This window comes from Neopsephotus bourkii, unplaced genomic scaffold, assembly GCF_033783945.1.
Source record: "Neopsephotus bourkii isolate Nb327-2 ecotype Australia unplaced genomic scaffold, CSIRO-AGI_Nbou_v1 NB_140, whole genome shotgun sequence".
NCBI classification, from domain to species: Eukaryota; Metazoa; Chordata; class Aves; order Psittaciformes; family Psittacidae; genus Neopsephotus; species Neopsephotus bourkii.
The window spans coordinates 1,587,656-1,614,438 of record NW_026900657.1 but is presented as its reverse complement, the minus strand read 5'-3'; the positions used below and the strand labels follow the sequence as shown (position 1 = coordinate 1,614,438).

At 57.5% G+C, this 26,783-nt stretch overlaps 1 protein-coding gene across 1 annotated transcript; it reads right to left on the bottom strand.

Annotated features, from left to right (window-relative positions):
- TMEM132E (transmembrane protein 132E) lies at positions 1-26,116 on the bottom strand. Its single transcript, XM_061369160.1, has 9 exons — positions 25,860-26,116; positions 13,014-13,911; positions 12,262-12,402; positions 8,775-8,964; positions 8,412-8,555; positions 4,507-4,712; positions 3,154-3,433; positions 2,889-3,080; positions 1-2,411 (listed from the first exon to the last, which is right to left on the bottom strand). The coding sequence occupies exons 1-9, from the start codon at positions 25,930-25,932 to the stop codon at positions 1,383-1,385; spliced, it is 3,153 nt and encodes a 1,050-aa protein (XP_061225144.1). The 5' UTR covers positions 25,933-26,116; the 3' UTR covers positions 1-1,382.
- Positions 26,117-26,783: the final 667 nt, after the last annotated feature.

Sequence of the window (26,783 nt, the reverse complement as noted above, 5' to 3'; positions counted from 1 at the left end):
GGTTTGGCTGTTTGTTTCGTTGTTTTTTTCTTTTCTGGACTTTTATTTAAGAAAAAAAATAAAATAAAGAAAGAGACACAGTGGTGGGTAACTTCCAATCCAGAAATAATCCCCTGCCAGCCTCTGCTCCCCCTCCACTGGGTGATGCTGGAGGGGGTCCCCATCCCCGCGCCATCAGTGACCATAGGACCACCAGCCCTGGTAACCATAGGGTGAACCTGGCTGAGGATGCTCTCACTGGACATGGGGTTGCCCTGGGCTGGGGGAGGCCTCTCCAATGCGCCAGAGGGGCTGGGAGCTGCCACCAGTATGGGGTGACCGGGGAGGCGTTGGGTTATGGCAGTCAGAAGGCACCACAGAGGCTGAGCCTGGCTCCAGGCATCCACACTGGGCTGGCACTGGGGAATGAGGCACTGGGAGACTCAGGCCAGGTCCATTTGTGTCCTGCTTGCAGTAGTGGGAAGCCTCCATAGCACCTCCCAGTCCCAGAGCTACATCCCATCACCAGTGGGGCAGGAACCAGCCCTGGAGGTCCCAGCAGGGCTGTTGGATGGCCCCATAGCTGGGAGCACAGGGAGACACAAGGACGGCAAGCTCATAGGCAGCAGGCTTGGTGGCCACCCCAACCTGCCCCTGCCCAGGCAGCGAGATGGGGCAGAGGCAGCTGCCATGCTCCCCAGGAGGTCCTCATGTGACAAACATTACTGTCAGCATCCCACAGGACTCACACAAACAGGAGCAGGGAAAGATCCCAGCATTTAGTGCTGAGATACAGCAGGCGATGGGCACAGCAGTGCCCCAGACCTGTGGCCATGGGTCTCTGTTCCCCATCCTGCATCACTCACAGCATGGGGCAGCAGGCTTTGGCGGGGGGAGCCCCCCAACACTCCAACAGCAGATCCCTGAACCAGCACTCACCTCCACAATTGTGCCACCAAGTGCAACAAAGGCAGGGGGGTGCCTTAGGAAGCCCCCACCAGCCACCTTCCCGCTGAGCATCTCTTCTCTTCCACTCCCTGCACAGCAGGACCCGCAGCATCGTGCTGCCCTGTGCACCACTGGACACGCACAGAGGTTCTAACCCCATCCATCTCTGCCCCCCACCACAAGCCAGCGGGCTGGGGGGCCACACGTGTGCTTGATGCCTCCTCTGGGAAAACCAGATGATAAAGGGCACGGAAAGAACAAGGCCCCAGTGGGTGCCTTCCAACGGGGTGAGGACTTGAGATGTGCGGAAGAGGGGATGCGCAAAAGAGAGCTGAACGTGGGTCTCCAGCCCCGGGGACACGGCTGGCGTGGTGTGGCGTGGCGTGGCACGGCGTGGCATGGCGTGGCACAGCGTGGCAGCCCCCTCCCTCCCGCCCCATCCCCTCTGCCCTGCGCTAAGCGATCTCTTTGATTCTGCAGATGTAGTTGTGAAGCTCTTCGGGGTCTTGCAGCCCCATGTCCTGGCAGACCCACTCCAAGTCCTCCTCATCAGCGATGGGGATGGAGTTGTAGGCCAGCTCGTCGGAGGGCAGCGTGGCGAAGGTGGTGAACTTCACCCGCTTCCGTTTGGAGGTGGGGGAGTTGAGCGGGTCCTCGCTCTGGTCCCGTGTGGAGCCCCCCGAGGAGCCGTCCCCACGGCCATGGACCTGGCTCTGCACGCTGGTCTGTGAGCTCCCGCTGCTGTGGTGGTCCCCGTGGCAGCAGGTCTGGACGTTTTCCAGGGGGTTCCCAGGGCTTTCGGGCTGGGGGGAGAGGTCATTGTGAGCCCGCAAGGGCTGCCCGTTGCCCAGGAAGACCCAGTGGTGGGAATGGTCCATGTTGGTCTGGCCTTCAGGCGGGATACGTTTGTGCCGGTATTTCAGCACAAAGACAATGCAGTTGATGAGGAAGACCAAGATGGCCAGGCAGAAGACACCCAGGAGGGCATACATGCCTATCTCCAGGTCTGTGAGCCCCCTGGTCACCTGGACAAAGCCCGTGGGGATGGTGGGGAAGTCCTCGGTGGGATGAGATGCGCTGGACATCCTACTGTCCTCGCTCGGCTCCGCTTTCCTCTCCACCTCTGCCCGCAGGGTGGTGCTTGCCCCCGTCTCCACCAGCCCTGGCTTGCTGGGGACATGGTCATAGTCATAGGTTGGGTCCTCCTCGGACCCAAAGTGGACCCGCACGCTGGCCAAGGCTGTGAAGAGGACGCTCTTGCGCTTGGTCTTCTGGCAGCTCTCGCAGATGACCAGCTCGACCCGCAGCAGCTCCCCTGCACCCTCGCTCTGGGCCACCACCAAAGGGAACGCCCGGTCCTGGGTCACCGAGACCACCTTCTCATCCAGGCTGCTCACCACCAGGTTGTAGTCCTTGGGGTCGTAGAGGGACAGGGGGACCGTGGTGCCATCGCTGTAGGAAATCCACAGGCTCAGGAGCGCTTCCTGCGGGATCAACACAGGCACCGGTTGCCCAGCAGGATGCCAGTCCCACCTGCACCCATTTGTCTATCCCTCCATCAATCTCTCCTCCTTTTCATCCTTCTTTCCATCCAATTCACCCTTTATCCCAATTCACCCTTTATCCCTTCATCATCCATCTTATTCCTACCAAACATCACCTATTTTTCCCTTTTTACATCTTCTTTCCTCAATGTTCCCCATGTTTGCCCAGGCTCACTCCAAATCCCAGCCCCAGAGGTGCCAGATGTGGCTACCAAAGCTATAGGATTTGTTCCAACGCCCTATGTCCCCATGGTTGCATCCTGCCCCTGGGGTTGGTTCACAAGTGTGTGAAGGTTTCTGGGGTGTTCTGAGGGTCCGGGATGACCATGAGCAGGATTTGGGAGGGGAGGTTTACAGATGGAGCCCTCACCCAACCCAAGCTCCCCACCAAGCCCACGTGCACCCTCCTGGCCTCACCTGCTTGAAGAAGCTGAGGGTCTGCTGCACGGATGTCCGGGCAATGATGGTGTGGCTATTGCCAGGGCTGGGGTGGAGGGACAGCGAGAGGCTGGAGACCACCTGGGCCTTCAGGTCCGTGATGCTCACCTTCTCCTCCGCCACCGTCACCAGCGTCTCACCCAGCACCGCTTCCATGAGCGGGGACACAACCTGCAGGGGACCAGGGTACCCATCACCTCCTGCCGCCCCAAGCCAAGCTGGCAGAGGTGGGGAGATGGGGTACCTTGAAGAGCGTGGTGCCCGGCTCCCTCCCGGCCAGCGTGAAGCTGTCCACCATGTGGGCCACCCGGGGGTCATCCACACGCATGAAGTCGCTGACCAGGTCGGTGACCTCCACCAGCCAGTCGGGCCCCAGCATGGTGACCACTTGCTCCGTGCCCTCCGCTGCCGTGGTGTGGAACTGGGTGAAGACCTGCAGCGTGGTGTGCTGGTACTGCAGGGCACAGCCCCGGCTCTGCTTCCGCTCCTCTTCATCCTCCTCGTGTTCGCTGTCCCGCACCAACCTGCGGGATGGGGCAGTGGTGGTGGGCAGTGCTACCGAGCTCCTCATTGCCCTCACAGGAAGGGAGAAGGGTGGCCAGGCAGAGACAAACACCAGGTCACCAAAAGATGCCTGTTGCCCATAAGGTTTTAGAGGGCTTTAGCAGCACATGGTAACAGGGTCACCAGCATCTCTGCCCCCTAACCAGCTGAGAGCAGCAGACATCTCATCCGGAGGGCAATGAGGATGCTCAGGGGCTGGAGCACCTCCCATATGAAGATAGGCTGAGAAAGTTGGGGCTGTTCAGCCTGGGGAAGAGAAGGCTGCGTGGAGACCTCATAGCAGCCTTCCAGTATCTGAAGGGGCCTATAGGGATGCTGGGGAGGGGATATTCATTAGGGACTGTAGTGACAGGACAAGAGGTAATGGGTTAAAACTTAAACAGGGGAAGTTTAGGTTGAATATAAGGAAGAAGTTCTTTACTGTAAGGGTGCTGAGGCACTGGCACGGAGTGCCGAGGGAGGCTGTGAATGCTCCATCCCTGACAGTGTTCAAGGCCAGGCTGGACGAAGCCTTGGGTGATATGGTTTAGTGTGAGGTCTCCCTGTTCACGGCAGGGAGGCGGAACTGGATGATCTCAAGGTCCTTTACAACCCAAACCATTCTGATTCTATGATGTCAGGTTGGGATGGACAACGGCAGGTCTCTAGACCTCAAAGCAGGGCTAACTTTGGAGCTTGGTTGCTCCTGGCCTCCTGCAGGGACGTTTTGACCATTGCCAAGGATGGATGCTCCTAACCAGCTCCAGCTGTTGTGCTGGTCCCTGGGTGTTATAATTATCCCAGTATAATATATTTATTGGTCAACATAATTGACCAACCTCACTGTGAGATTTTCCTCCTTCCATACAAACATGCAACCTGTAGCCACGATCTCTCACCATTTCAGAGGGCCCCTGAGATAACGCTGGCTCCATCACCTTCAAACCCCCCTCATTAAATATCCAAACAAGCCAACTCGACCACTACCACCACCTTCACTGTGCCTCCTTCAGGCTGGACAGACCCCCAAGCACAGTGACTCCGCAGCACCCACCTCCTGTCCGGCAGGATGGGCACCCTCCAGCCCTTCACTTGGCTCAAGCGGGCGTCTGAGAGCTCAATGTGCAGCGGCAGCTTGGGCACCCACACTGTCATCTCCAGCGGGGCAGAGAGGTGCTCGTAGGTGAAGGTGACCCGGGCGCTCATGGAGCCCCGCGACTCCTTCCCACTGACAAAGACATAGTCACAGCTGCTGGAGACCTGGGGGAGAAGGCAGGATGGAGGGTTACAGCAGCCCTACAGACACAGCAGAGGTCCTGGAAGGAGCCTGCCCAGAGGATGGGAAGTGCTGAAACAGGACAATTTCACCACCATGTACCCAGAAAAAGGTGGCCCCGGGAGCAAAGATGCTCTCTGCTCCCAGGGATCCCTGCTCAGAAGCACGGACCCACACACACCATGTCCATAATGCAAATTTCCCTCTTGCCACCCATGCCCAGTGCCACCTCAACCAAACACCTTCATTTGGTGCCTCAGTCTCTTTGGCACTGAATCACAACCTTATTCTGCTCTCAAGCTAGAGGCATCCGTGGGTGCTTCACAAGGGTTACACATTGCTCATCCTGGATATCTGCCCCAAAGTCTCCTCCACCCATACCCAGAGGGCACAGGCAGCAAGCACAGAACCACTGCATGCCCATGTGCAGGTACCCCCCAGTGCCTTGTCCCTGTCCCCCCTGCTAACACCACAGAGAACTTCCTGCAGCTCATCTGAATCCTCACCTTCATCTTCTCGCCCTTTCTCTTTTAATTCCCATCTATGCAAATGCCATTGGTTAAATTTGCTATAAAACAAATACACCCCACAGGGGACCACTTATTACTGGTAGACCCAACCTGCTGAGAGGATGCCAATGCAGCATCACCTGCGTTTCAGCTTAGGCAATCAGAGTCAACAACTCCTTCCCAGCAAGGCAGAAGACAACCAGGCCAAGGGAACTCCAACCTCTCATCTGCAGTGGCCCGATGGCCCAACACTGACTCCCTTTTTGCCCTCCTACACCATCAGGAATTGCATCCAAGTTGTTTGCTGCTGGAGAAGAATAAAACCCCTTGGCCCAGCCAGCAGCGCAGTCACTCTGAGATGCACCAAGCATCTCACAACAGCACAGAAGGACTTATTTCCAACAAGCCACTCTCCCACATGGATTCCCTGATGGCTGATAAGGGACTGAGTCTGTGCTGCATGGTAGCTGACAGCAGAGGTGAAAGCGTCACTGCCACTCTCGCCACCTTATCTTTGGGCACCCTCAGTCATCCAGCTGCAGGAGCTTTGCATTTCCAAGCCCATAAGCCTGACTCCTGCAAAGGCTCCATGTGTTGGCTGCAGGAGCCCCCTGCAAGGTGCCTGTGGTCCCCAGGGCAGATGGAGAAGGCAGAGCCCAGGACCCAAGAGCCTTGAGAAGCTCCTGCTCCCTGGGCACGGGAGGGAAGTGCAATGCAGGAGGGGTTGTTCCTTGTCCTCCTCTCAGATGCCAGCTCAGCACGTCTGAAAAGACAATCTCATCTCTGTCGGGGCAGCGTCTGAATAAAGATGAGCTCCTGGGTGAACCCTCCAGCAAAGGAGTGCTCTGGATATTGTGCCATTTAGCACAATATATACAGCAGGTTGCTGCTTGCATTACCTTGGCTAATAAACCCTCCCCCTGCAACTTCTGGGCACCGCTTGCTTTGCAATTGGGAAAGGCAGGGAGGGTTACAACTATGACAACAAAATATCCCAGCCCATCAGGCCTGTCCTGATGATGGAGTGACTGCAGATGAGGTTCTAAATGAAGTGCACGCTTGTTCAGAGAAACTTCCCGGATCTGCAGCAAGGCGTCGGGAAGCGAGAGGCTGAGGTCTGCCTGGGCTCCGAGCCAAAGCACTGCTGGCTCCGCTTCTGTGGCCAGGAGCTTCCCCCTTGGCACAGCCTCAAGCATGCAATCAAGCAGGAATATCTGCTCCAAGGGCCTCGGGAGTGGGAAGAGTCCCCATGGCTGGTAGCACCCAGGGGGTCCTGTGGCAGCTGTGGGTCACTGAGGCTCAGTCCCACTTGCTCCTAGTGCATCCTCAAGCAGATGTGGATGGCAGGCTCGTGAGAAAGATTCACAGAGCAAATGATGCTGAGCATCTCCCATTGAGCATTGCTGGCAGCAGAGGTGGCCTTAACACATACAGAGCCCCTAAGGCCACCGCATGGGCAGGCAAGGGGGGTTATTCCTACACTACCTCAAGTGATGAGGTCCTCTTCTATGGGCTGAGCATGGGCAGTCACCCTGTGTCATCACAGAAGGGGTGAGGACGACAACTCCCACCCGTGCTCACCCACCAGCCTTTGTGAGTGGCCCCAACAGCTTCACAGCCACATCCAGAACACGTTCCCTCCACGTTACACACGAGAGCGAGCAGCACCGAGCCACAGGCAGCGTGGGGAGAAGCATCTCCCCAGCCCTCATTCATGCTAAATTATTTACACTAACAGATAGCACATCCCACTATGTAAGCTTTGATTTATGTAACAGGTTTATAGCCCTGACACCACAATCATACTCCCCAATCTCAGCAGGTAACTGAGAGCTCCCTCGCAAGCGAAGCTCCAGCACAAACACAAAATAACTCAGCAAGCAATTGCACGGGGCTCCGAGCAGCGAGCAGGAGGCGAGCCGGGGCCGGAGGGCTGCTCCATGCATTATTCATCCCAGCTCGTGTGCATGTGTCTGCTCCCCCCCAGGTCTGGGGACAGTGCGTAAATAGATTTATGAGTAGAAAGGCAGCACATTAAACAGTTTAAGTGTCTTGGAGTCCATCCTGAAGTGTATTATTGCTCCAGTGTTTTATCACACTGCAGAGGACCGGGCTCCATAAATTAGAGCCGGTGCTGTAAATCGCACAGATTGGAGGTTCAGTCAAGAACTTGGGTAAACACTTTGTGACACTGCCTCTCACCCACCCACGGACCAACAGGGAGAGAAAGTCCCAATGGAGCTGGGGCTCTGCTCATCACCCCTGCCTTGGCCAGGAAAGCAGCCAGTGGCTGCTGGCAAACAAAGGGAGAAGGGGCTATGAACCCCAGGCTGGGGGACATGGGAGAGCCCAAACCCCCAGCACGGCTCTCTGCCCAATGCAGCGAGGACATGGAGAGGGGTGAGCTGGGTGGGTGCATGCAGGGAGAGGGGCAGGAGGTGTTTGGGAGAAGGTAATGATGTCTAGGGGTGGATGGATGGGTGGGAAATGGTGATAGAAGAATACAGGCAGGTGGGGAGAGGATACAGACAAGGGAAGAAAAATGCATATGGATGGATGGGTCTGGTGATGGAAAAATCATGGCTGGATTTGAGGACCAACTGCTGCCTCAGCTGCTGCTGCAATAGCAAGCCTTCTGCATGCACCTGATCAGCATCTCTCCCATGTAGCCCCTGGTGCTCCTCTCTCTCAGCCCCCCTTTTCCCTCCATCCTCCTGAAGAGCCCAGCTCATTCCCACACCCCTCTCTGGGGCCAGCCTGAGCTCATTCTGGTACCCAATCCGAACAGGAGATAAATGTCACCCGGAGGCACGAGTGAAGCCGCTGATGGAAACCTGCAGCTTACACTGTGAGGTGACAATATTTCACCTTATCAGCACTAAGTGCTCTGATAACCCATAGTTATTGCTGCTGCCTGGTGCCAGCCTGCACAGCGCCAGCATCTCACAGCCTCTCTTGAGACAGTGACAAAGCATCTTGTCCTTCTCCCAGCAGATCCCAGGGAGAAGCACATATGGACTGAAGCCACTGAGGGGATGATGCTTTGGATGCTGTGGGGCTGTGCAGCAAGTTAGCTCAGCTGCCAGTCCCAGTTCGCATCACTACTGGGGTCAGCACCCCTGGAAGAGACTCAGCCCTTCATTAGGGTCACAGGAGCCCCCAACCCACACCCACCTTGATGATGTCTTCATTGTTGGACTTGCACTCAACCATAGCAGAGACATCCACGATGACACCGCTCAGCTCAATGGCAATGACCTTCACGGGGATGGCCACCGTCCGCCCCGTCAGGATGGCCGTGTTGATGATTTCCGTGTCCTGGGGTGCAAAGGGGACTGTCACGTTAGAGGGCAGCCTCACATCCTGGCTGGCCCCTCTCCTGCTCCAGCCCTGGGGCAGAGAAGGACCTGTGGGTGGGAGGCGGGGTGGGATGTATGGATGTATAGGTGCTATGGGGCAGATGGGCTGAGGGAGATCCCTCAGGGGGATGCAACCCATCCCCAGCGTAAGCTCAGCAGAGGACATGGACCCGCTCACCATGGCCAGGGGCACGATGGCCCTGATGTCCCTCTGGATGACCGTCAGCTCCGTCACTACCTTCTCCAGGTCGGGCGGGGGGTTGCGGCCCCGGTAGTCGATGTGCCACATGATGCGGCGCGTCACCGACTGGCTGGTGAAGTTCTCCATCTCGAAATCCAGCTGCATGATCTCCGAGGAGTCCCCGTCCCTGGGCAGGGGACAGGAGGGGACACAGTGAGCCGGGTGACCAGGGTCCCATAGGCTCCCGGGGACCAGGACCCTCTAAGGATGCAGAACATGCAAGGCTGCTGGGTGATAGCTTATCACAGGGTGAGTGTGTGGCCATGGCCTGGGGACAGTGGGTGGCCCTGCCTCCCCAGCTCCATCTTCACATCAGCAGAACTGGAGTCACCACCCTGGATTGCTCCTGCCTGCATGCTCATCTCTGCAGGTGTCCCCTGCACCCAGGAGGGCAGCATGCTCAGGAACACAACGTAAGTCTCTATACAAGAGCCTAGTCCAAGCCACTGACTTTACAGCACTTTCCAAGGGGATCATATGGGGAAACTGAGGCACAGGAGGAAGAGATTAAATCATAGACAGCAGGTGGGAGAACTCCAAGCTGTGACACAGTGCAGGGCTGTCCCTCAACCTGTATGGACAGCCATGGGGATGTAGAGGGCAGCTAGGCAGGGGATGGGTGAGGTTAAGACAGGATCAGCAAGTGGTAACAGCTCCAGTACCATCAGCTCATCAAAACCCCACACATTTTATACCACTACTGAGGACCCAGAGCTAATGGACAGGGAATGAACTGTGGGGCAACCCCAAGGCAGGATGGGATGGAGAGGCTGGGTGCTGCCAAACCCATCACATACTGCCTAAGGGGACAGGGAACTCAGGAGCTGGTGTCCCTTGTCCTCTGCATCATAGCTTGGACACAGTCTGACACAGCAGCATAAATCATCACTCTCACACCTCACCCCTGTGAGCAAACATCCCCAGATGCGACCCTGCCCTCCCGTCTCTGTGTCCAACCTGCAAATCCCTTAAGGGGATCCAGGGATCAGCGCCCCCAGGTTAAACTTCTCCACTGCCCCCCCAAACCACAGCATCCTCAGGGGACACCCCAGAGCCCCTGCAAACTGCAGAGCCAGCAAATGCCCTCCCAGAGCTGGAGGAGGGAGTGGGGTGAGGAAAGGTGAAATCCCTGTGGATTGGGAAACCGGGCTCGGCTCTGCTCTCATCTCACAGCATAGCAGCCGTTAAGGAAGTCCCATCGATCCGGGGATGCAGGACACGCTTGGGTTTCTCTCTGATAAATACCTAATGAGTGAAAGGGAGCAGAGGAAGAGGAGAGCAAAACCACGGGGCTGCCCCAGGCCACGGCAAGCCCTGCTCTGTGCTCCCACAGCAGGGACAATGGGCTTTGCATTGGCCGGTGAGGTCCTGATGGGACTTTGTGCCCCCAGGGTTGTCAGCCTGTGGGAGTGCAAGGGAATCACCAAAGGCCACCCAGCCTGGAGAAGAGGATTGGGCTGCTCACTACCTCTTCCAATGCATAAGTATTAAATACAGCTGGGAAGAGCCAGGTTCAAAGGCAAACCAGAGCTGCAGCTGAACGCCAGAGATGGTTCAGCACCAGGACTCCTGTACATGGGGTGCCCATGGGATGCCATCATCTTCTGCCCTCTCCGAGCATCATCTGCCCTCAGCCATGGCAGAGACAAGAGCTAGGCTGCTCAGGCTGATGGAATAACTTAGGTTGCAGGCGGGGTGCAACAGAACACCCCAAATTGGCTGTTATCACCCCAAAGCTCAGGGCTTTCTCTGCACAGCCAAAAGCCCCCAGAGCCCCAGCAAGGCAACCTCCTCCAGCAGCGCAGCCCGCAGGGCAACACGGCTTTGAGTCATTCATACTTGCCATTGCGTTAATATTTGATGGAGTTGTTTGTCTAAAAGGTGATTGTAATCACTTTAAATTCATCCTCCGTCTCTAACCTTTCCTGCCTGATTTGAAGCAGCGTTGGCAGGCAGGGAGAGGGGGAAGGGACAGGGGAGAGGAGCTCACTGCTGGCAGCATGCACAGGGGTGGCCATGCAGAGGAGGGGGGGACTCGTGGCTCTGGGGACACTCTGGTGTCCATCATCATCCCCCAGAGGACATCTCGGGGCTGTGGGCTCGGATGCGGCTGCGTTTTGGAAGCAATGGAAAATCCACCCTCCGGGTAAGCCCTTTGGAGGGGTTTCTGCAGATCGGTTTTGAGCTCACGTTCAAAGAGGTCAGAGCTGAGCACCTCCTTTCTGCAGGAGTTCAGCCCCTGTTTCACTCAGCGTGGGGCAGAGATACCAGGAGATCTCCTATGCAGAGAGCAGGAATCACATCAACTCCCTTAACCCAGCTCCTGAAGGTATTTGTCTCCCTTTTCCCATAGGCACAATGATGGAGGACAATTGCTTTCCAGCACTTCAGAGACTCCTGTTAATGCTTTTGACACTGTGCCCATCCCCTGCCCTTGCTCACCGTGTCCTACCCACACGGATGCAAGGAGCAAAGCTGCCCCTTGCTCTTGCAGCCTCCGCAATCTCCCCTTCTCCAAGGCTGAGCAACCTCTGGGTTTTCACTTTGGCTTTGTGGGTCCTTGCTCCTTTGGATCATTCTCATTTCTATCCCCCAGACTCTACTCAACCGACCCGAGCCTTTCCTGAAGCCCCAGCAATGAGCATCATCCTTGTGTTAAGCAGGGTAGAACTTGCTCTGCCCATCTCAGGTGCTGCCTTGGTTCAAGCTCCCCCTCTGACACTCGTCCATCATCCAGAGAGACGTTGCCTGGGGACTGCTCCCCTTCCTTCCCAGAGGAGACACCAGGACAGTCAGCAAAGAGCTGCTGTCTCTCATACTATTAGATCTTCTAAACCCACAACACCTCCGCTCCAAACTGGGGATGCTCCATGGCTTCACAATTCAGCCCCCAAATCCACCGCCCGTATCCACCAGCATCCAGGTAATCCCACCTCAGAGCCAAGGATGCAGCTGCTCAATGGTACCCATGGCTTAGGAGCACTTGCTTGAGCCTCAGCTTGATTCCCTGTGTTGACCATGGAGCAGATCCCACCTGAATGCACCATTCACAGCCCTTGGGCAGCTGCCTGCCTGCCCACAAACCTGCCCACCTTGGGCCGTGAATCCCACCTTCACCTTCCCATTAGCCTGCTACATGGTGCCGGACAGTTAAAAACCACACACAACATCAAGCCCCTTCCCAAATTAGTGCAGGGCCTGCCCCAACCTCAGCTGGCTTTGAGGGTTTGACCTCAACACTGCTCATTGCCCTTCAGTGCCTCCACAGTCCAAGCCATGCCTCAGTTTCCCCTAGCAGCACCCACCTGGCGCTGCAGCCAACCGGACACCCAGTGTGGGTGCAAAGGGAGAACTGCTCCATGTCAAACCCCAGCCATTTCCCCAATCCCCTGGTCATGGGGGGCAGGCACAGGGGGACCCTTACCTGGGCCCGGCACCGTCCACCCTGGAGACGTCAACAGTGGCAGTGGAGTGCTTGCCGCCCGTCAGCAGCTCTGAGCTCACCAGCCACTGCCCACTCCTTGACTTGGTGCTGAGCAGGTTCACACCCTTCTTGGCCTTCACCCTGTGGAGAGCGATGGTCAGGGATGGATCCTCACCCCCAGCACCCCTGGACCCTCCCCGCAGGGGGATTTTTGCCCCTGATCCCTCCTGGCTGTAGGAAACACCATCCAGGCTGTCAGCAGCAGCCACGGGGCTGAGCCCACCCCAGCCCCTCTTTCCCATAGGATTTTGCCCCACACCATCCAGCAGTTCTGTCCCCCACCCCAGTGCTGTCCCACAGAACAGTAACACCCCTGTGGGGCAGCAGCCCCCTTGTCATTCCACACCTTGTTCCCAAACTGCCTGTGAACAAACCCGCATCTGCTGGTGGGGCCCTAACCCCAGTGCAACTGGGCAAAGGCAGCAGTCCATAGTGGCAACGCAGAGATGGAAACTCTGGATGGACAGCCCTTCCCTTCAACAAGGTCCTACTGCAAAGCCCCAGAACATTGCAAACCCATGTGCTGGATGCATCTCTGACCTCCCTCAGCTTCCCAAAGCCCTGCCAGCAGGTTCCATAAGTGCAATAAGCCATTCCATCCTCTCCTTCCTGCCCATGGCTGCCTTTGCACAGCACTGCCAAAACAACCACATCATCGAAAGGACAGAGTGGGGACAGCCCTAGCACCTTACCTGAGGGTGAAGTGCTCCACGGTGGAGTTGGACATCAGGTAGAGGAGGATGCTCAGCACCTCGCCTGGCTTGAGGGGCTTGTCGGGCAGGCGGATGAAGACGTTGCCATCCAGCCGATGCTCCTGCATGGGCTGCCCCGGGCCGGGCTGCAGGAGGCTGACGCTGCCGATGCGCAGCAGCGGGTGCTGTGTGGGACCCTCAGTCCTGGCTCCCCCAGCCCCACGGCGGGGAACCATCTCCCCAAGGCACTGTCCGGCCCCATCGGGGGCATGCAGGGTGTAGTAGAGCTCGGCTTGCTGGCCCTCACCCGGCACCTCCAGGCTCTCAGGGCTCTTCCGCCTGCCCAGCGGCACAGCCGGGGGTCCGAACCAGGCGTGGGGCAGCTCTGCCTGCACCAGGCACATGGCCAGGCTGCCCCGCAGGCGACACGAGCTCTTGATCTCATGGGCATCGCGGAAAGCGTGGAGCCGCACGCAGGGCAGCCGGTCCGTGACATCGAAATCGTCCCAGTCCCGACCGGCTACGTAGAAGAGCACTTGGACCACGGGCTGGCTGGCCACCAGCCGGGGCTGGACGATGAAGGCGCGCACCTTCCAGTTGACGGTGAGGCGGTCGGGGACCTCCAAGGTGCTGGAGGGCTGCAACTGCTCCTTGGGCAGCACCAGCCCCGTGCTGAAGGGCCCCAGGGTGACGTTGAGGATGGGCAGCTCCTTGGTCTGGAAGACGACGAAGGGCTCTGCCCGTTGCAGCGGGGCGCTGCTGTTGCCCACCGGGCTGGCTCCCACCTCCTTGAGGAAGAAGGCCAAGCGGGTGTTGGACAGGCGGTAGCTCACGGGCAGTGTGACAGCACCGGGGGGCTCGGCGGGCTCCGGGCTGGGGGGTGGCCCCTTGGCATGGGCTGTGAAGGGGATGGAGAGTGGGGGTTAGTGCAAGGCATCCCTCTCCAGAGCATCTCCTGAGCCCCAGAGCAGGGAGAGCGGACTCAAAGCAGTGGTCCAGGCCTGCAGCAAGGAGTAGGTGCTTTAGCCCCCAGACCCATCACAAAGGCAACAAGAGCCTGGCTGGGTTTCTCTCCTGCAAATCAAAGCCTCAGATTCTGACGTCCCCAGGACCTCAGGTATCATTGGGCTTCCCACTGAGTGGCTCCAGCCTCACCAAACCCACCCTGAGCATGGGATGGGGTGTCCAGCGAGGAGGGATGCTCAGGGGCTGCCCGAGGCTGGGTCAGACTGTGTTGAAGCCGCATCCAACCTCAGTATTGCCACTGGAGTGCCCACAGCACCGGTCTCCCACCCCACACCCATGACAAGGCTCCAGTTGAAACAACACAAACACACTCATAGAAACAAGGCATAACCAGCTACATCCCTGCTTTCAGCTGTGCAGAGAAAAGGATGCTGAGCTTCTCCAGAGGCTTGTTACCAAAAATTAGGCAGGTCGAGGCTGATTTTTGGCTGGCAGTTCCCATGAAGTATCTATGACCAAGGCTTTCCTCCTGCTTTTAGCTCCCAGATCACACAGGGAAGGTGGCTAAATCAGTTCCTTCACCCCAGACCCACTCCATCCCCATGGGATCCTTGTAAGGGTGGTGTCATGGCCAGTCTGTCACCTGTCATCCAACCAGGGGTGCCAGCCAGGTAGTGTCCCTGGGTGCCAAAGCTGGCCTAGCCCCAAATTTTCCAGGCATGGACATGATCTGGTGGAAGATGATGTTGGTGCCACCTTGCACTAACCCCAGTAGCACCCACATCTCATTTTGGTCCTTCTTTTTGACCATTTTGCCTTAAAACCAGAGAAGAACAACCAGCAGGCAGGCGGAGCAGGCAGCCACTGCCACCCATTGACTCCCGAGGGACGGAGCTGCCCAAGCCCCTTGGAGGGGGCAGTTATCCCTATGCCACAGGCAGCAAGAGGACAGAAACCCACGAGCATCTTCCTGCTGGAGCAGATGCTGCTAAGGTGCGGAGCCAAGCCAACGGCATGCACTGTGCCAGCAGCTGCGGGAGCCTGGAAGACATCTCAAGGTCTTTGCATCCACCAGTGGCTGCCAGCAATTCCCAGGAGCCCCGGGTCCCCCCCAGCTCTCCGCCAGCCCCATTCCCGGCACTGATTGTAATCGTTCCCAAGCGGCTCCCGAGCAGGAGAGCCCAAATTACCCGTGTCAAACAGCGGTGAAAGGTGCAGATGTGATGGCTCAGCTCCTGGGAACGGCTCAGCCCCAGCCCCAGCCCCATCCCCATCCCCAGCCAGGGATGAGGAGCATGGAGAGACATCAAGGCTTTCCCCAGCAAGGACCATAGCCCAGGGCTGAAGAGGAAGCAGGACCCTGCAGCCCACCCAGGGAGCTCTGCTGTGGGGAGTTAAGCAGCTTAAAGGGCTCATAAAAGGATTAGCACTCGATACCGGGTGGGCAGCATCCGCTGCTGCACTGCCTGGGATGGAACTTGTCTGCAAGCCAGGCACAGAATTCCCTGGGGCCGGATGGATACTGGGGATGCACTGACAGCACCACTGGCACCACCATGGGCACCGCCACGCTAACCATGCCTGCTGCTGAGCGCATCCTGCTCTTCCGCTCTGTTTTCCCACCTCATGGAAAGCTGGGAGCTGCAGGAGAGATGCGGAGCCTCAGGAAGCCCCCATGGGTGCCACTCTGCTCAGAAATAACCACCAGCAAGGTGGCTTTCTGCTCCTCTGGCTCGTGGAGGGTGTTTGCTGCTGTGGCATGTGAAGGTTTGCATTCTCCCTGCATCCCAGCTGGCATGGGCACGGCTGCTCCCACCATCCCTATCTATTAGAGAAGGATTATTCCCAAGGCACCACGTTATTTGTGGACTAAGATTTACCACCTGGAGCAACACGACCCTGCCCACTTGGTGAGGTACCAGCAGGACCGGAGGAGGCAGTGGCAGCCAGGGAAAGAGGCTTTGAAACAGCACCAGTTTTTAACCCTTAGAACCAGACCTGCAGCCACCAGCTCTTTCCTCCTTGCCGTGAGGATTCTCTGATGGCAAATAAGGGTTGTGCACAGGAGGGGCAAGGAAAGCCCCTCTCAGGACACTCAGCTGGAGACCCTGTTCAACTCAGATAAAGCACCGTGGTGCCATGGGGAAACCCGAGTGGCTCCATCACCAAGCCCATGCACAGACCTGCACCCTGGCCATGCCAGACAGGGAAAAGCAGCAGGGACAAGCTGGGATGGAGATTAATGTGATGGTCATCATTAGTTCAGTGCAGGAGGATCGCTGGCACCCAGAGAAGCTATTTCGTTCCACAGACAAAATGCGTTTAAATGATGCTATAATCTGTCGCCAGAAGGGGGACAGGACCGGCGCCTCCGTTCCTTGGCCATAAACTAATCCTGCCAGGAGAGGAGCCAATCCAGCCGCATCCAGCCCCGAGGGGGTGCCAGGATCACAGCCCAGCCTGAGCCTCTGTGCCACAATGGGACAGAGGGAGGAGAGGGAGGGAGAAGGGATGAAGGAGATGCACACATGTATGGATGCATGGCTGCTGCCTAGGAAGCGAGGAAGAAGGGTGGATAAGGATATTTGAACCAGCAGAGAGAACAGACCATGTGTGGGGGGACGGAAGGAGACAGGCAGATCAGGAATGGCTGGACAGCAAGAGAATAGCTCTGGGAAGTGGAAGGAGAAGGGATGGATAGGAGGATGGATGGAAGGTTAACACACTGGCTCAGGAGATGGATGGATGGACAGACAAATGGACAGTACAACAGCTTAGGAGATGGAAGGAAAATGAATGGAAGGAGAAGGATAGATGGAAGTATGTGCAGACAAGCAAAACAGCTGCAGGAACTCTAGTGCCCACATCACTGTCCCCAGCCCCTGACCTGGTTTCTAGCAGCCCCCAGAAGGGAACATGGCCCTCATGGCCCCACTTCTGGGTGGATTTGGGAGGACAGAAGGGTTAAACCCTGATCTCTGGCTGCAGTTAATGGGATTTGCAGTGCCTGACCTGCATCCCGTGTTTATTAGACCAACGCAGACAGGACCATATGGTCCTTCCACCCTCATAGCTTGGCACTGCAAGCAACAAAGCAGATCTCCATCCTGGGCCAGGCTCTGACCAGCCCGGGGCTGCCTGGATTCCCCTGGGGCTAAGGAACCACCCCAGCCCCATGGTGGGATGGGACAGGACTCTGGGTGTCCCCTCCTTCCCACCCCACAGCAGCACACTGGGGAGCTGGGATGACCTGCAACCCACGGTGGGAAGAGGGGGGAAGAGAGATGGAAACACACAACTGCTGTGACCCCCTCACCAAGCCCCACATCTGCCCAGCCAGATGTGCCCCGTGCTGACCACTACCATGTGGCCAGATGTGCCAAGCTGCTCTCCCTGGCCATGAGGGCACATGGAGATAGCAGCAGCACCTTCCTGGCCTGCCTTCAAATCAAGACCAGCCTCCCCAGGCCAAGGGGTCCTGCTCGGTAAGGGCTCCACCATGGAGTTGTGGTCGCCAGTGACCACCCTGGTGCTCTGCTCCCCCTGCCTGGGGATGCTGGGGTCAGACAGACTGATGGACACAAGGGAAGAGAGGCTGATGGACAGACTGGACATAGCTATGGCTGGTGGGAGGCACCAGCTCATTCACATTCCCTGCTTGCCCCCTCCATCCTGCCCCTGCTGCAGCCTCACCAGCCCCATCCCTGCTCCCACCTACTGCTCCAAGGCCAAAGAGCCTCCTCCCCTTCCCCTTATCCATCACGGATAGCCAGTGCTGAGCCCCAGCTTAGCCCCAGCCCCAGCTGTCTGCCATAGGGATCACTTTAGCGATGCTCTGGGGGTGGATATTTATCCCAGCTTATCCCGTGGGACACAGCAGGGGCTTCCCAGCACATATATCCCCACTTAGCAGGGGGAAAGCATATGGGAAAAGCACTGGAGAAGAGGGAAAGGAGGTTTGAGGTTGTGCCAGGAAGGTTCAAACTTCTCATGATGTTAACAGGCAGCACTGGGGGCTTGTGCATCAATGGACCAAACACAGCTCTGAGGGAGATACTGAAACACTGATGATGCGAAACCCCAGCCCCTTGTCTCCATAGATAACACCATAGATAACACCAGCCCATCTCAGCTGGGCTTCCATGGTGGTTCCTCCTTGGAGCAAGCCAGGAAAGTTGTCCATAAAGCAATGGCTTCATAGAATCCGAGATGGGTTGAAAGGGATCTTAAAGCTCATCCTGCCATGGGCAGGGACCCCTTCCACTGGAGCAGCTTGCTCCAAGCCCCTGTGTCCAACCTGGCCTTGAGCACTGCCAGGGATGGGGCAGCCACAGCTTCTCTGGGCACCCTGTGCCAGCGCCTCAGCACCCTCACAGGGAAGAGCTTCTGCCTAAGAGCTCAGCTCAGCCTCCCCTCGGGCAGGTTCAAGCCATTCCCCTTGGCCTGTCCCTACAGGCCCTGGTCCTTTCCTGTTTAAACCCAGCTCCTGAACAGAGGGACAAGGTGAAGATCCTGCCCCTGAATCAGGGACATGAGGGCAGGACATGCGGCTGCCTCAGTTTACCCACATTGGTTAGCACCCAGATGAGATAATGGGGGGATGGATGCATCCAAAACACCCAAAGCCAGGGCAAAACCCCACAGCCCCTAAGAAGGAGGCCCACCCTGCTATTCCCCACCAAGCCACCAGCACAGATGTCCCAGTTGCCACTTCATTTCAAGCCTGCATAGAATCATCATGCTCTCCTGAGCAACCCACGGATTTTTGCCCCACAGCCACTAGGACCAAGAGCAAAGGAGAAACAGGGGCAGCAACAGTCCCAAATGCCTGGGATGTGGCACATCTGCAGCTCCCAGGGATGACCCAACAGCTGAGTGCTCCAGCTTGAGGCAGCCCCAGCTCCCAGAGAAGATCCAGACTCACTCAGCATCTCCCCACTCAAACCAGAGCCAGGCCTCACACCCATCCCTTTCCCTCCCCGCCACCAACTGGGGTCAGCATCTCCAAACACCCTAAAAGCCAACAGAAAGGGGAAACAGAGGCCTCCATCCCTCCACCCAGAACTCAGTCAGTCCCAACGTGAGCCCCCCTCCGTTCTTCCACACGGAAAAGAAGCAGCCAGTAATAAAACCCAGGCCAAAATTAGAACACAGACGGGCCCCTTGTGGAACCTCCAAAACGCTTCCCAGCAGCCAGAGCCTGGAAAATTGTTTGCAGTGCCATAAAAGACAAGCAGCTCCCCCTGCCCTCCCATGCGCCCACAGCCTCTGTCTCCAATCCCAGCTAATTGGAACTCAATTAAGTGAATAATTGTTACAAATGTAAAATTACCTTCCCCCAGTGCACAGCAGGGAGATGCCCTGGCTGTGACCACAGGGAAGGGAGGGACATAGGGATGCTCCCGGCTCCCAGCTCTGCTCATGGCCACAGCCATGAAGCCCCATGGTACCAAGGACCGCAACACTCAACCAGGAGGGTAAACTGGTCCAAGGCTTCCCAAAACCAGCCTAGGGAAGGAATTGAGTGGGTGCCAGCAAAGAAAAGTGGCTCAAGCCTTCCCCTGAGCAGCAGTGCAGGCTTGAAAGTGGATTCTCTAGTGTCTAATACAGGGCTGTGCTTATGCCTGGTGGGCCATTGCTAGATTCTTTTCTTCTACGTCCTTAAGACTTCTCCCCATCCAAAAGGTCCAGCCTGGCTTCATCAGTAGAAGAAATATGATAAGAACTCCTAGTGGCACTCAGCCCCAGGCTAGCACACAGCCTGTGTTGCAGTGCCAGCAGCAAAAGGGACCCATCCCAGCTCCACAACAGGCTGTGGTGCTGAGGTCTGCATTTCCTCCAGGAAATTATTAAAAGGAGGGGAAGCAAGGAACCTAAAAGAATAAATAAATATGGCCTAAATGGGATGTGCTGTGCAGAGGCACAGCCTGCCATAAATTCCTGGAGCCGGGAAGGCTTTTACGTGGCAGCTACTTTAGAGCAATTTCCACAAATCACAGCAAGGGACAGGCTGGGGGACAGGGAGGAGAAGGCCGTTATGGAGGAGGAAGAAAAATGAAGGAATTAATTAAAGGGAGAAGAAGGAGGACAAGGAAGGGCCTGACTATGAATGTCCATAGGGATGCCCGGGGGCTCAGAAAGGCAGCAAAGGGGGGAGCTGCCCTGGGATAAAGTGGCACCTCCAGCACATGCTGCGGTGGGTCCCCCTGCATGCCAGCAGCAAATAGGCATAGATGGTTACCAAATACCCACCCTGGGGAGCCAAAAGTGGGAGGAAAGGCCGCAAAGGAGAGCCCTGGGGAAGCAGGGACAGGGAGAAGACGCCAGCAACATGGTGTTGGAGCAGAGGAGACCCAATGATGCTCCCAAAGCCATGTGTCCTGCTTGGAGCCTCCTTATGCCCTCTCCATCCCCTCCCAGGAACATCCTCCCAGCACCCTTCAATCAGCCTGGAGAAGAGAAGGCTGCGTGGAGACCTCATAGCAGCCTTCCAGTATCTGAAGTGGGCCTATAGGGATGCTGGGGAGGGGATATTCATTAGGGACTGTAGCGATAGGACAAGGGGTAATGGGTTAAAACTTAAACAGGGGAAGTTTAGATTGGATATAAGGAGGAAATTCTTTCCTGTTAGGGTGGTGAGGCACTGGAATGGGTTGCCCAGGGAGGTTGCGAATGCTCCATCCCTGGCAGTGTTCAAGGCCAGGTTGGACGAAGCCTTGGGTAATATGGTTTAGAGCGAGGTGTCCCTGCCCATGGCAGGGGGGATGGAACTGGATGATCTTAAGGTCCTTTCCAACCCTAACTATTCTATGATTCTATGAACACCAACCGTGCCCCCCCCCACTGCCACCACCAGCCTGGGCTGTGCAGAGCGACACGTCTCAGCCTGATTAGACCCTGGTTAATTTTCACCCCAAGCAACTGGGGCAGCATCACCCCCAGAGCTCACCCAGCACCCCCAAAATCAGGGCTGGGGACAGGCATTGAGCCAGGGACTTCATCAGCTCAGGACTTTGCCACCCAGCAAAGTGGGCACAGCATTAAACACACAACTTGAATGCATCCCCTTCCTGTCTTTGATTTAGGTGGTACTCAAGAGGAGCACATCCAGCAGCTGCACCGTGCTGGCAGCAGTGGGTATTGCATTTTCAATCTGATTTATGTTCTAGGTGGAAAACTCAGCTTTTCCTCAAGGAAAAAAATGGATTAAAAATGAATTCATCCTCAACTTTTGCCAGTCCTGGGGAAAAGCCCAACCTGTCAGAGCCCATTTAACCAGGGCAAAACCTGCCCCCTGAATTCTTGAATCAGGGAGATGAAGGCAGGACCCCGATGAGGCAATGGGGTGATGGATTCATTGCAGGGGCCCTGAGGTGACAGCACCTGCAAGGAGGGGTAAAGCCACACCAGCACCTTTAGTAGCGCTAGTGGAACGTCAAGGGCAGCAAACGTTGTGTAAGTGATGGGGAAACGCTTGCCAGCAGGAGATGGCAGCTTCAGAACGTTGGGAATTGCCTTGATTATGGTATCCTTCTGGAAGGCCAGAGCTGCAAGCCAGGGGCTCAGCACCCAGCCAGCATCAAGGGACATGTGATCCCGTGCAACAGGTCAGGCAACAGCCTAAGGAAAATGAAGGGAATGGTCCCCAGCAGAGCCACATCCCAAGGAGCAGCTTCTGCATCCCAACCCCAGGAGAGGTGACAGCCCATGAACGCCCCAGCCTGGCTGGTGCCTCCCCCAGGGTGAGAATCACTGAGCCACCATCAATTGTGGCTGGAGGACCCCATTTCTCCCAGTTTTCATGGAAGCAGTGAGCTCCAACCTCCTCTTCCCTCAGCAAGGAGCACCAGGAACTGCCTCACTCCACACCATTGAACCATTTCTCTTTCTGGCATCACACATGGACAAACACCCTGTCCCCAAAGGCACCGCTGGGGTCCCCATCACAGCACCAAGGAGCAGCCACCTCCCTCCCTTCCCAGGGGCTGCTCGTTAGCAGAGCCATGTATTTAATAACAGGAGACTCTGATTAGATTAGCAAGAGTGACCTTTTCCAGATGGATGGGATGCAACCACGGGCACCACCCAGGAGGGGATCACACCGGAACATTCCTCCATACACATCATGGACTATTTTGGACAAGGAATTGCAGGAGGCAAATAAAATCAGGTTGTGCCACGTAAGCACCCTTTCCCTCACCCATCATCTCCTGGGATCAGGCCATGTCCTGCTGCCCAACCCCCTGTTAGTGTCTGGGGGGCTACAGGAGGGTATGGAGCTGGGATGTGCCAGCGCAATGCTAGGGATGCTCCGCACGGACCCCACAGCTGGGTTGGTTTTTGCTTTCCTGCTCTGTTTAAGATGCAGAGAAGCTGGGTGAGGAGGGAGCTCAGCAGCCAGACATGGTGAGGGGAATTCAGAGCAGCACTTAGAGTAAGAGACAAAAAGCCAGGTTTCCAAAAATCCCTGTGCAATCCCAACCCAGGGGGTTGCTGCCATCCAATTCCCTGCCTCAGTTTCCCCAGTGATGCAGCAGGGCTGAGCCTGGGGTGCAGCATCATGACACAGAGAAGCGCACATACAAAAGGATGGTTCTGGCCAAGAGTATTGAGGCACATAATGCATCTTGAAATCCCCAAAGCCAAAGCCTGCAACAGATGCTCACCAAAATCATCACTCAGAGGATTTCCACCATGCCACTGACAGCATCCCTCATCCTCTTCTCCTTCCTCAGCAACACCAAGAGGACAAAAGGGGTAGAAGAAGAAGCATCGCCACGTCCCAGTGCAAGCATCCTGCTGGGATTTAAGGTGTCACGGCTGGGAGATGGATTGGGCCCTGGGGGACATGCAAGGACACCCCAGAGCTGAAAGCCTTTTCTGTGGCACCAAAGGCAGAGCTTGTGCCAGGTTTAACCCAGCTCAGAAGGCAGATCCTGTCCTCTCACCTGCCTGCCAGGATGAGCAATGATCCTATCACCCCTGCTCTGCTCCTGGCCGGAGCTGAGGCTGCTCGGCTGCTCTGACCCCACCAGCACGGCCGGGACGGGGGCTGTTAAATGAACAAACGCCGGGTGCACGGTCCCGATTCAGGCATTAAAAGAGCAAACGCTGGGTGCACGTTCCGGGTTCGGCAGCGAGTTATTGCACATCTCCACCTGCTGGCCTGAGAACCGCCGGGATGGGAGATGCTCTGCGCTGAAACATAGGATGGGGATGATCCATATCGGTCCGTATCCCCCGCTCCTTGCCGGGGTTGGGGTGCGCTGGCTGGAGCCCCTCACCAGGGATGGAGCCGTGGCCACAGCATCTTCCTTCACCCCCAACCCAGCGCCTGCGACTTGCCCATGGTGGGAACAAGCGGTGGGAGATACGGGGAGAGCAGCACAGCCCCATCCCCACCAGCAGCAGGATGGAGGTGCCGGGGCTGTAGGATCCAGCACAGGACCCTAAGCCTGGCTTTTACACTGGGACAGATGCTGAACAACCCCAGCACGCCTGGACCACTGCCTCTGGGCAAGAGCTGCCTCTGGGAGAGGGTAGAATGAGGCACGCTGTGGGGACAAGGCTCAGCACGCAGCAGAGGGAAGGTGCAGGAATCCAGGTTCAACCCCATGGACAGTACAAGGTATTTTGCAAGTGGGTGGCTCAATCCCCCTGCACCACATCCCAACACATCCCTCGCAGGTTTGCGGTACAAGCACACACCATCACACCACAGCCACAGGGTCCAGCCATCCATCCCACAATCCCTGCCAGCATCCCACTCTGGAGATGCCGAAAAAGCCACCTTCTGGAAGCAGTTGATCCAGGGCTGATGGCAAAGTGGCTCCCGGTGCAGGCAGAGCAGTGCAACAGGGGCAAGGCTGGTGCCGAGGGCTGCTCTTGTATAAAACACAAGGGAAAAGGGAGTGAAACACCCCAGACAGGCAGGAGAGGAGGGCGCTGCTTTGCCGCTGTCTGATCCCCACCACATCCCAAGTGGTTTGTCAGAAGCACTGGGAGAACAATCTGTTCCCAGTCTCTGGTTCCCTCCAAGACTTTCATTTGCCCAGGGAAGGCCACAGAGGCAGCTGCACATCCTAAAAGAGCCTAAAAACTCCCGGCAGAGGCTCCTCTCTCCACCAGCACAAGGATCCTCCCCAGCAGCACAGCGAGCCCAAGCCCCACACCCAGCACAGTCACCCCATTGCCTGCTTCACGCTGGCATCGCCACCACGGGGACCCCCAAACCCATCACACTCGCATTGAAGGGGCCGGATCCTGCCCTGGCGCAAACCCTGACCCACAGGGGTGCTCGTGTCCTAGCAGCAACAGAGGGCCTAAGAAATGCGTGGGGAGGGGATGGGGAGCAGGGGCCGCATCCAGCCCCTGCACCACAGGCGATTCCCGATGGATCGCTTGCACAGGAATGTTTCCCGTCGCCCGCCAGCGCAGCCGACAGCCGCCGTGGGGAAGCGCCGACCCAGACGGCTGAATCTCATCCAGGCAAACTGAGGAGAGGAAGGAGATGGCAATTTCCTACCGGCTCCAGACTCCCGGACCTGGTGGTCTCAAGGAGAGCTCTGCAGCAGGCCCTGCCCAGGCAACACCCCAGGAAACACCCAGTGCTGGGGTACCGGGGGTACCATTTGCATCCCCAAAGGATGCTGTGTGAAGTTGCAGTGCTCACCAGTCTGGAGCATCTCTATTGCTCCTCTGTTGAGGTCAGAGGCTTTGAAGGGTGGACCCCCCCGCCAGCTCCCTGCAACGCTCCCAATGTCCCCCCCCCTTCATTTCATCACTGTGGATGAACAGCTTTCCAAGCTTCTCAAATAACCTGGGGGGCTGCAGATGCCTGAGAAAGCCCTGCTTGAACCCCAGAGTGCTTTGGCCGTGGGCTGCTGGGGTGAAATGGAGCTGGGCACGGTTCAGAGACCGTGGCTCCTCGGGGGGGGTCTCATTTGAGCTGGGCACCGCAGCCCTCTGCCCCCAGCACATTCCGAACCCACAGCCAGAGCTGGGCTGGCAGGAGGAATCCGGATGGTTCCCCCCAGACTGCAAGCAGCCCCCGCTCTCTGCCCAGCCAAGCAGCTCTGATGGGGCACTGTGGTTTGACAATGAACCCACCCGAAAACAACACCCGTGGAATCCAGCCCCGTGTGGCCCCTCTTGCCGCTCAGAGCCCCCAGCAGCAGGTGCCGGTGCCCCCAGGGCAGGATGTCACCGCAGCTCGGCCATGGCACGGCGGTGATTTGGATGCAACTCAGGGCAAGTGAAGCGCAGGCAGCGGGGGCCCTCCCTGCCCAGGCAGCGGGCAGGGGCAGCACCGCCAGCCCCAAACCCTCACCCCAAAACCCATATGGGGGGGGGGGGAACAGAAAGCAGCAGAGGGATGGCAGGGGCTGCACCCCCATCCCCGCACCCCAAAGCGATGCTACCTCGTAATTCAGCGCAGGCTGGGAAAGTGCCTGGGTGCGGGTCTGGGGGATCAGCGAGTGGATAATAGCGGATAAAGCCCCTGATCCTCCTGCTAAAGCAGCTCTGCATTAAGGCGACAAGGGGCAGGGGGGAGGACGACCGCATCCTCCTCGCCCCATGATTCCCCCCCCCACTCCCCGCTCCCTGTTCGGGAAACAGCCCGCGGCAAGCGCTCGCATAGCACAAGCTGTCATTCTATTAAGCCAGGAATAAACTCTAATCTTCACCCATTTCGCTGGGGGGGGGCGCAGAGAACCGACTGCGGGAGGATGGGGGGATCCCAGCCAGACACAACGGGGCAGCGGCTGCCCCTGTGTAGATGGGGCTGGAAGGGGAATATGGGTGCAGTCCCCCCCAAGTATTGCAGACACACACACATAACACACGGATCCCCCGCCTCCCGGTGCCGGCGGCACTTACCGGGGAGCAGCAGGGAGCAGAGGCAGCAGAGCAGGGCGGCCGGCCCTGGGTGCATCTTCTCCGGAGAGGCCATTGCGAAGTGGGGGGGAAGCCAGAAAAACGCGGGGGGGTCGGGGGGGGGAGCGAGCCCCGAGACACCCCCGTGACCAAAAAATAGTTAAAAATAATAGAAAAAATCCAAACCAAGCACCAAAAAAAAAGGAGAAATCCCTAAATCCAACCACGTGCGAGACAGGAGCAGCAGCCAACGGCGGAATTGGCGGCGGAGGGGGGGGGGGGGGGAGAAGCCGGATCGGGTTGGGGGGCTCTCGGCTTTGCCCCCCCCCAAGCTCAGCGAGCAGAGCACCCTATATCCGGCCCCCCACCCGCACCCCAAACCTGCCGCAATCCCATCCCCCCCCCCAGGTGCCTGCAGGGCGACCGGGGAGCTCCCAGCCGGTGGGGGCGGGTCCCCCTCCTCTTCCTCCTCCTCCTCCTCCTCCTCAACGAGGGGTGGGAAAGGGGGAGCAGAGCACGTGTAACCCCTCCCGGGGTAGAACCCCGCTGTGCTGCTGGAGGATGATGCTGCAGGGCGCCGGCCCCCCTCGCACGGGGATGAGCATCGGATTTCCAAGAGCGGTTCTTCAGGAAGAAACAGACTGAAAACCCGAATTAAAGCGCTGCCCCCCTGCCCCAGGAAAACACAAACAACCGTAACGAAAACCACAACCCAAAACAGGCGGGTGAATAATTAATCCCAGGCAGATGCAATTAATCAGCGGCTGGAGCAGCTCAACGGCGGAGTCCCCGCATCCGAAGGCAAAGTTTGGGGGGAGCGGAGCCCCGGCTCAGCCGCTGCCTCCGTGCGGCGGCTGGAAGCGGGGGGGTCGGACCATAAGCAAGCAAAGGAAGGGGGTCCCCGCTTCCTGTGCTCCCTCCGTCGGA

Coding starts and splice junctions, on each gene's coding strand:
- TMEM132E (XM_061369160.1), bottom strand. CDS start 25,932: ATGGCCTCTCCGGAGAAGATGCACCCAGGGCCGGCCGCCCTGCTCTGC. Junction 13,912..25,859: donor CTGCTCCCTGCTGCTCCCCG/GTAAGTGCCGCC, acceptor TCCCCTTCACAG/CCCATGCCAAGGGGCCACCC. Junction 3,081..3,153: donor CGGGCACCACGCTCTTCAAG/GTACCCCATCTC, acceptor GGTCCCCTGCAG/GTTGTGTCCCCGCTCATGGA.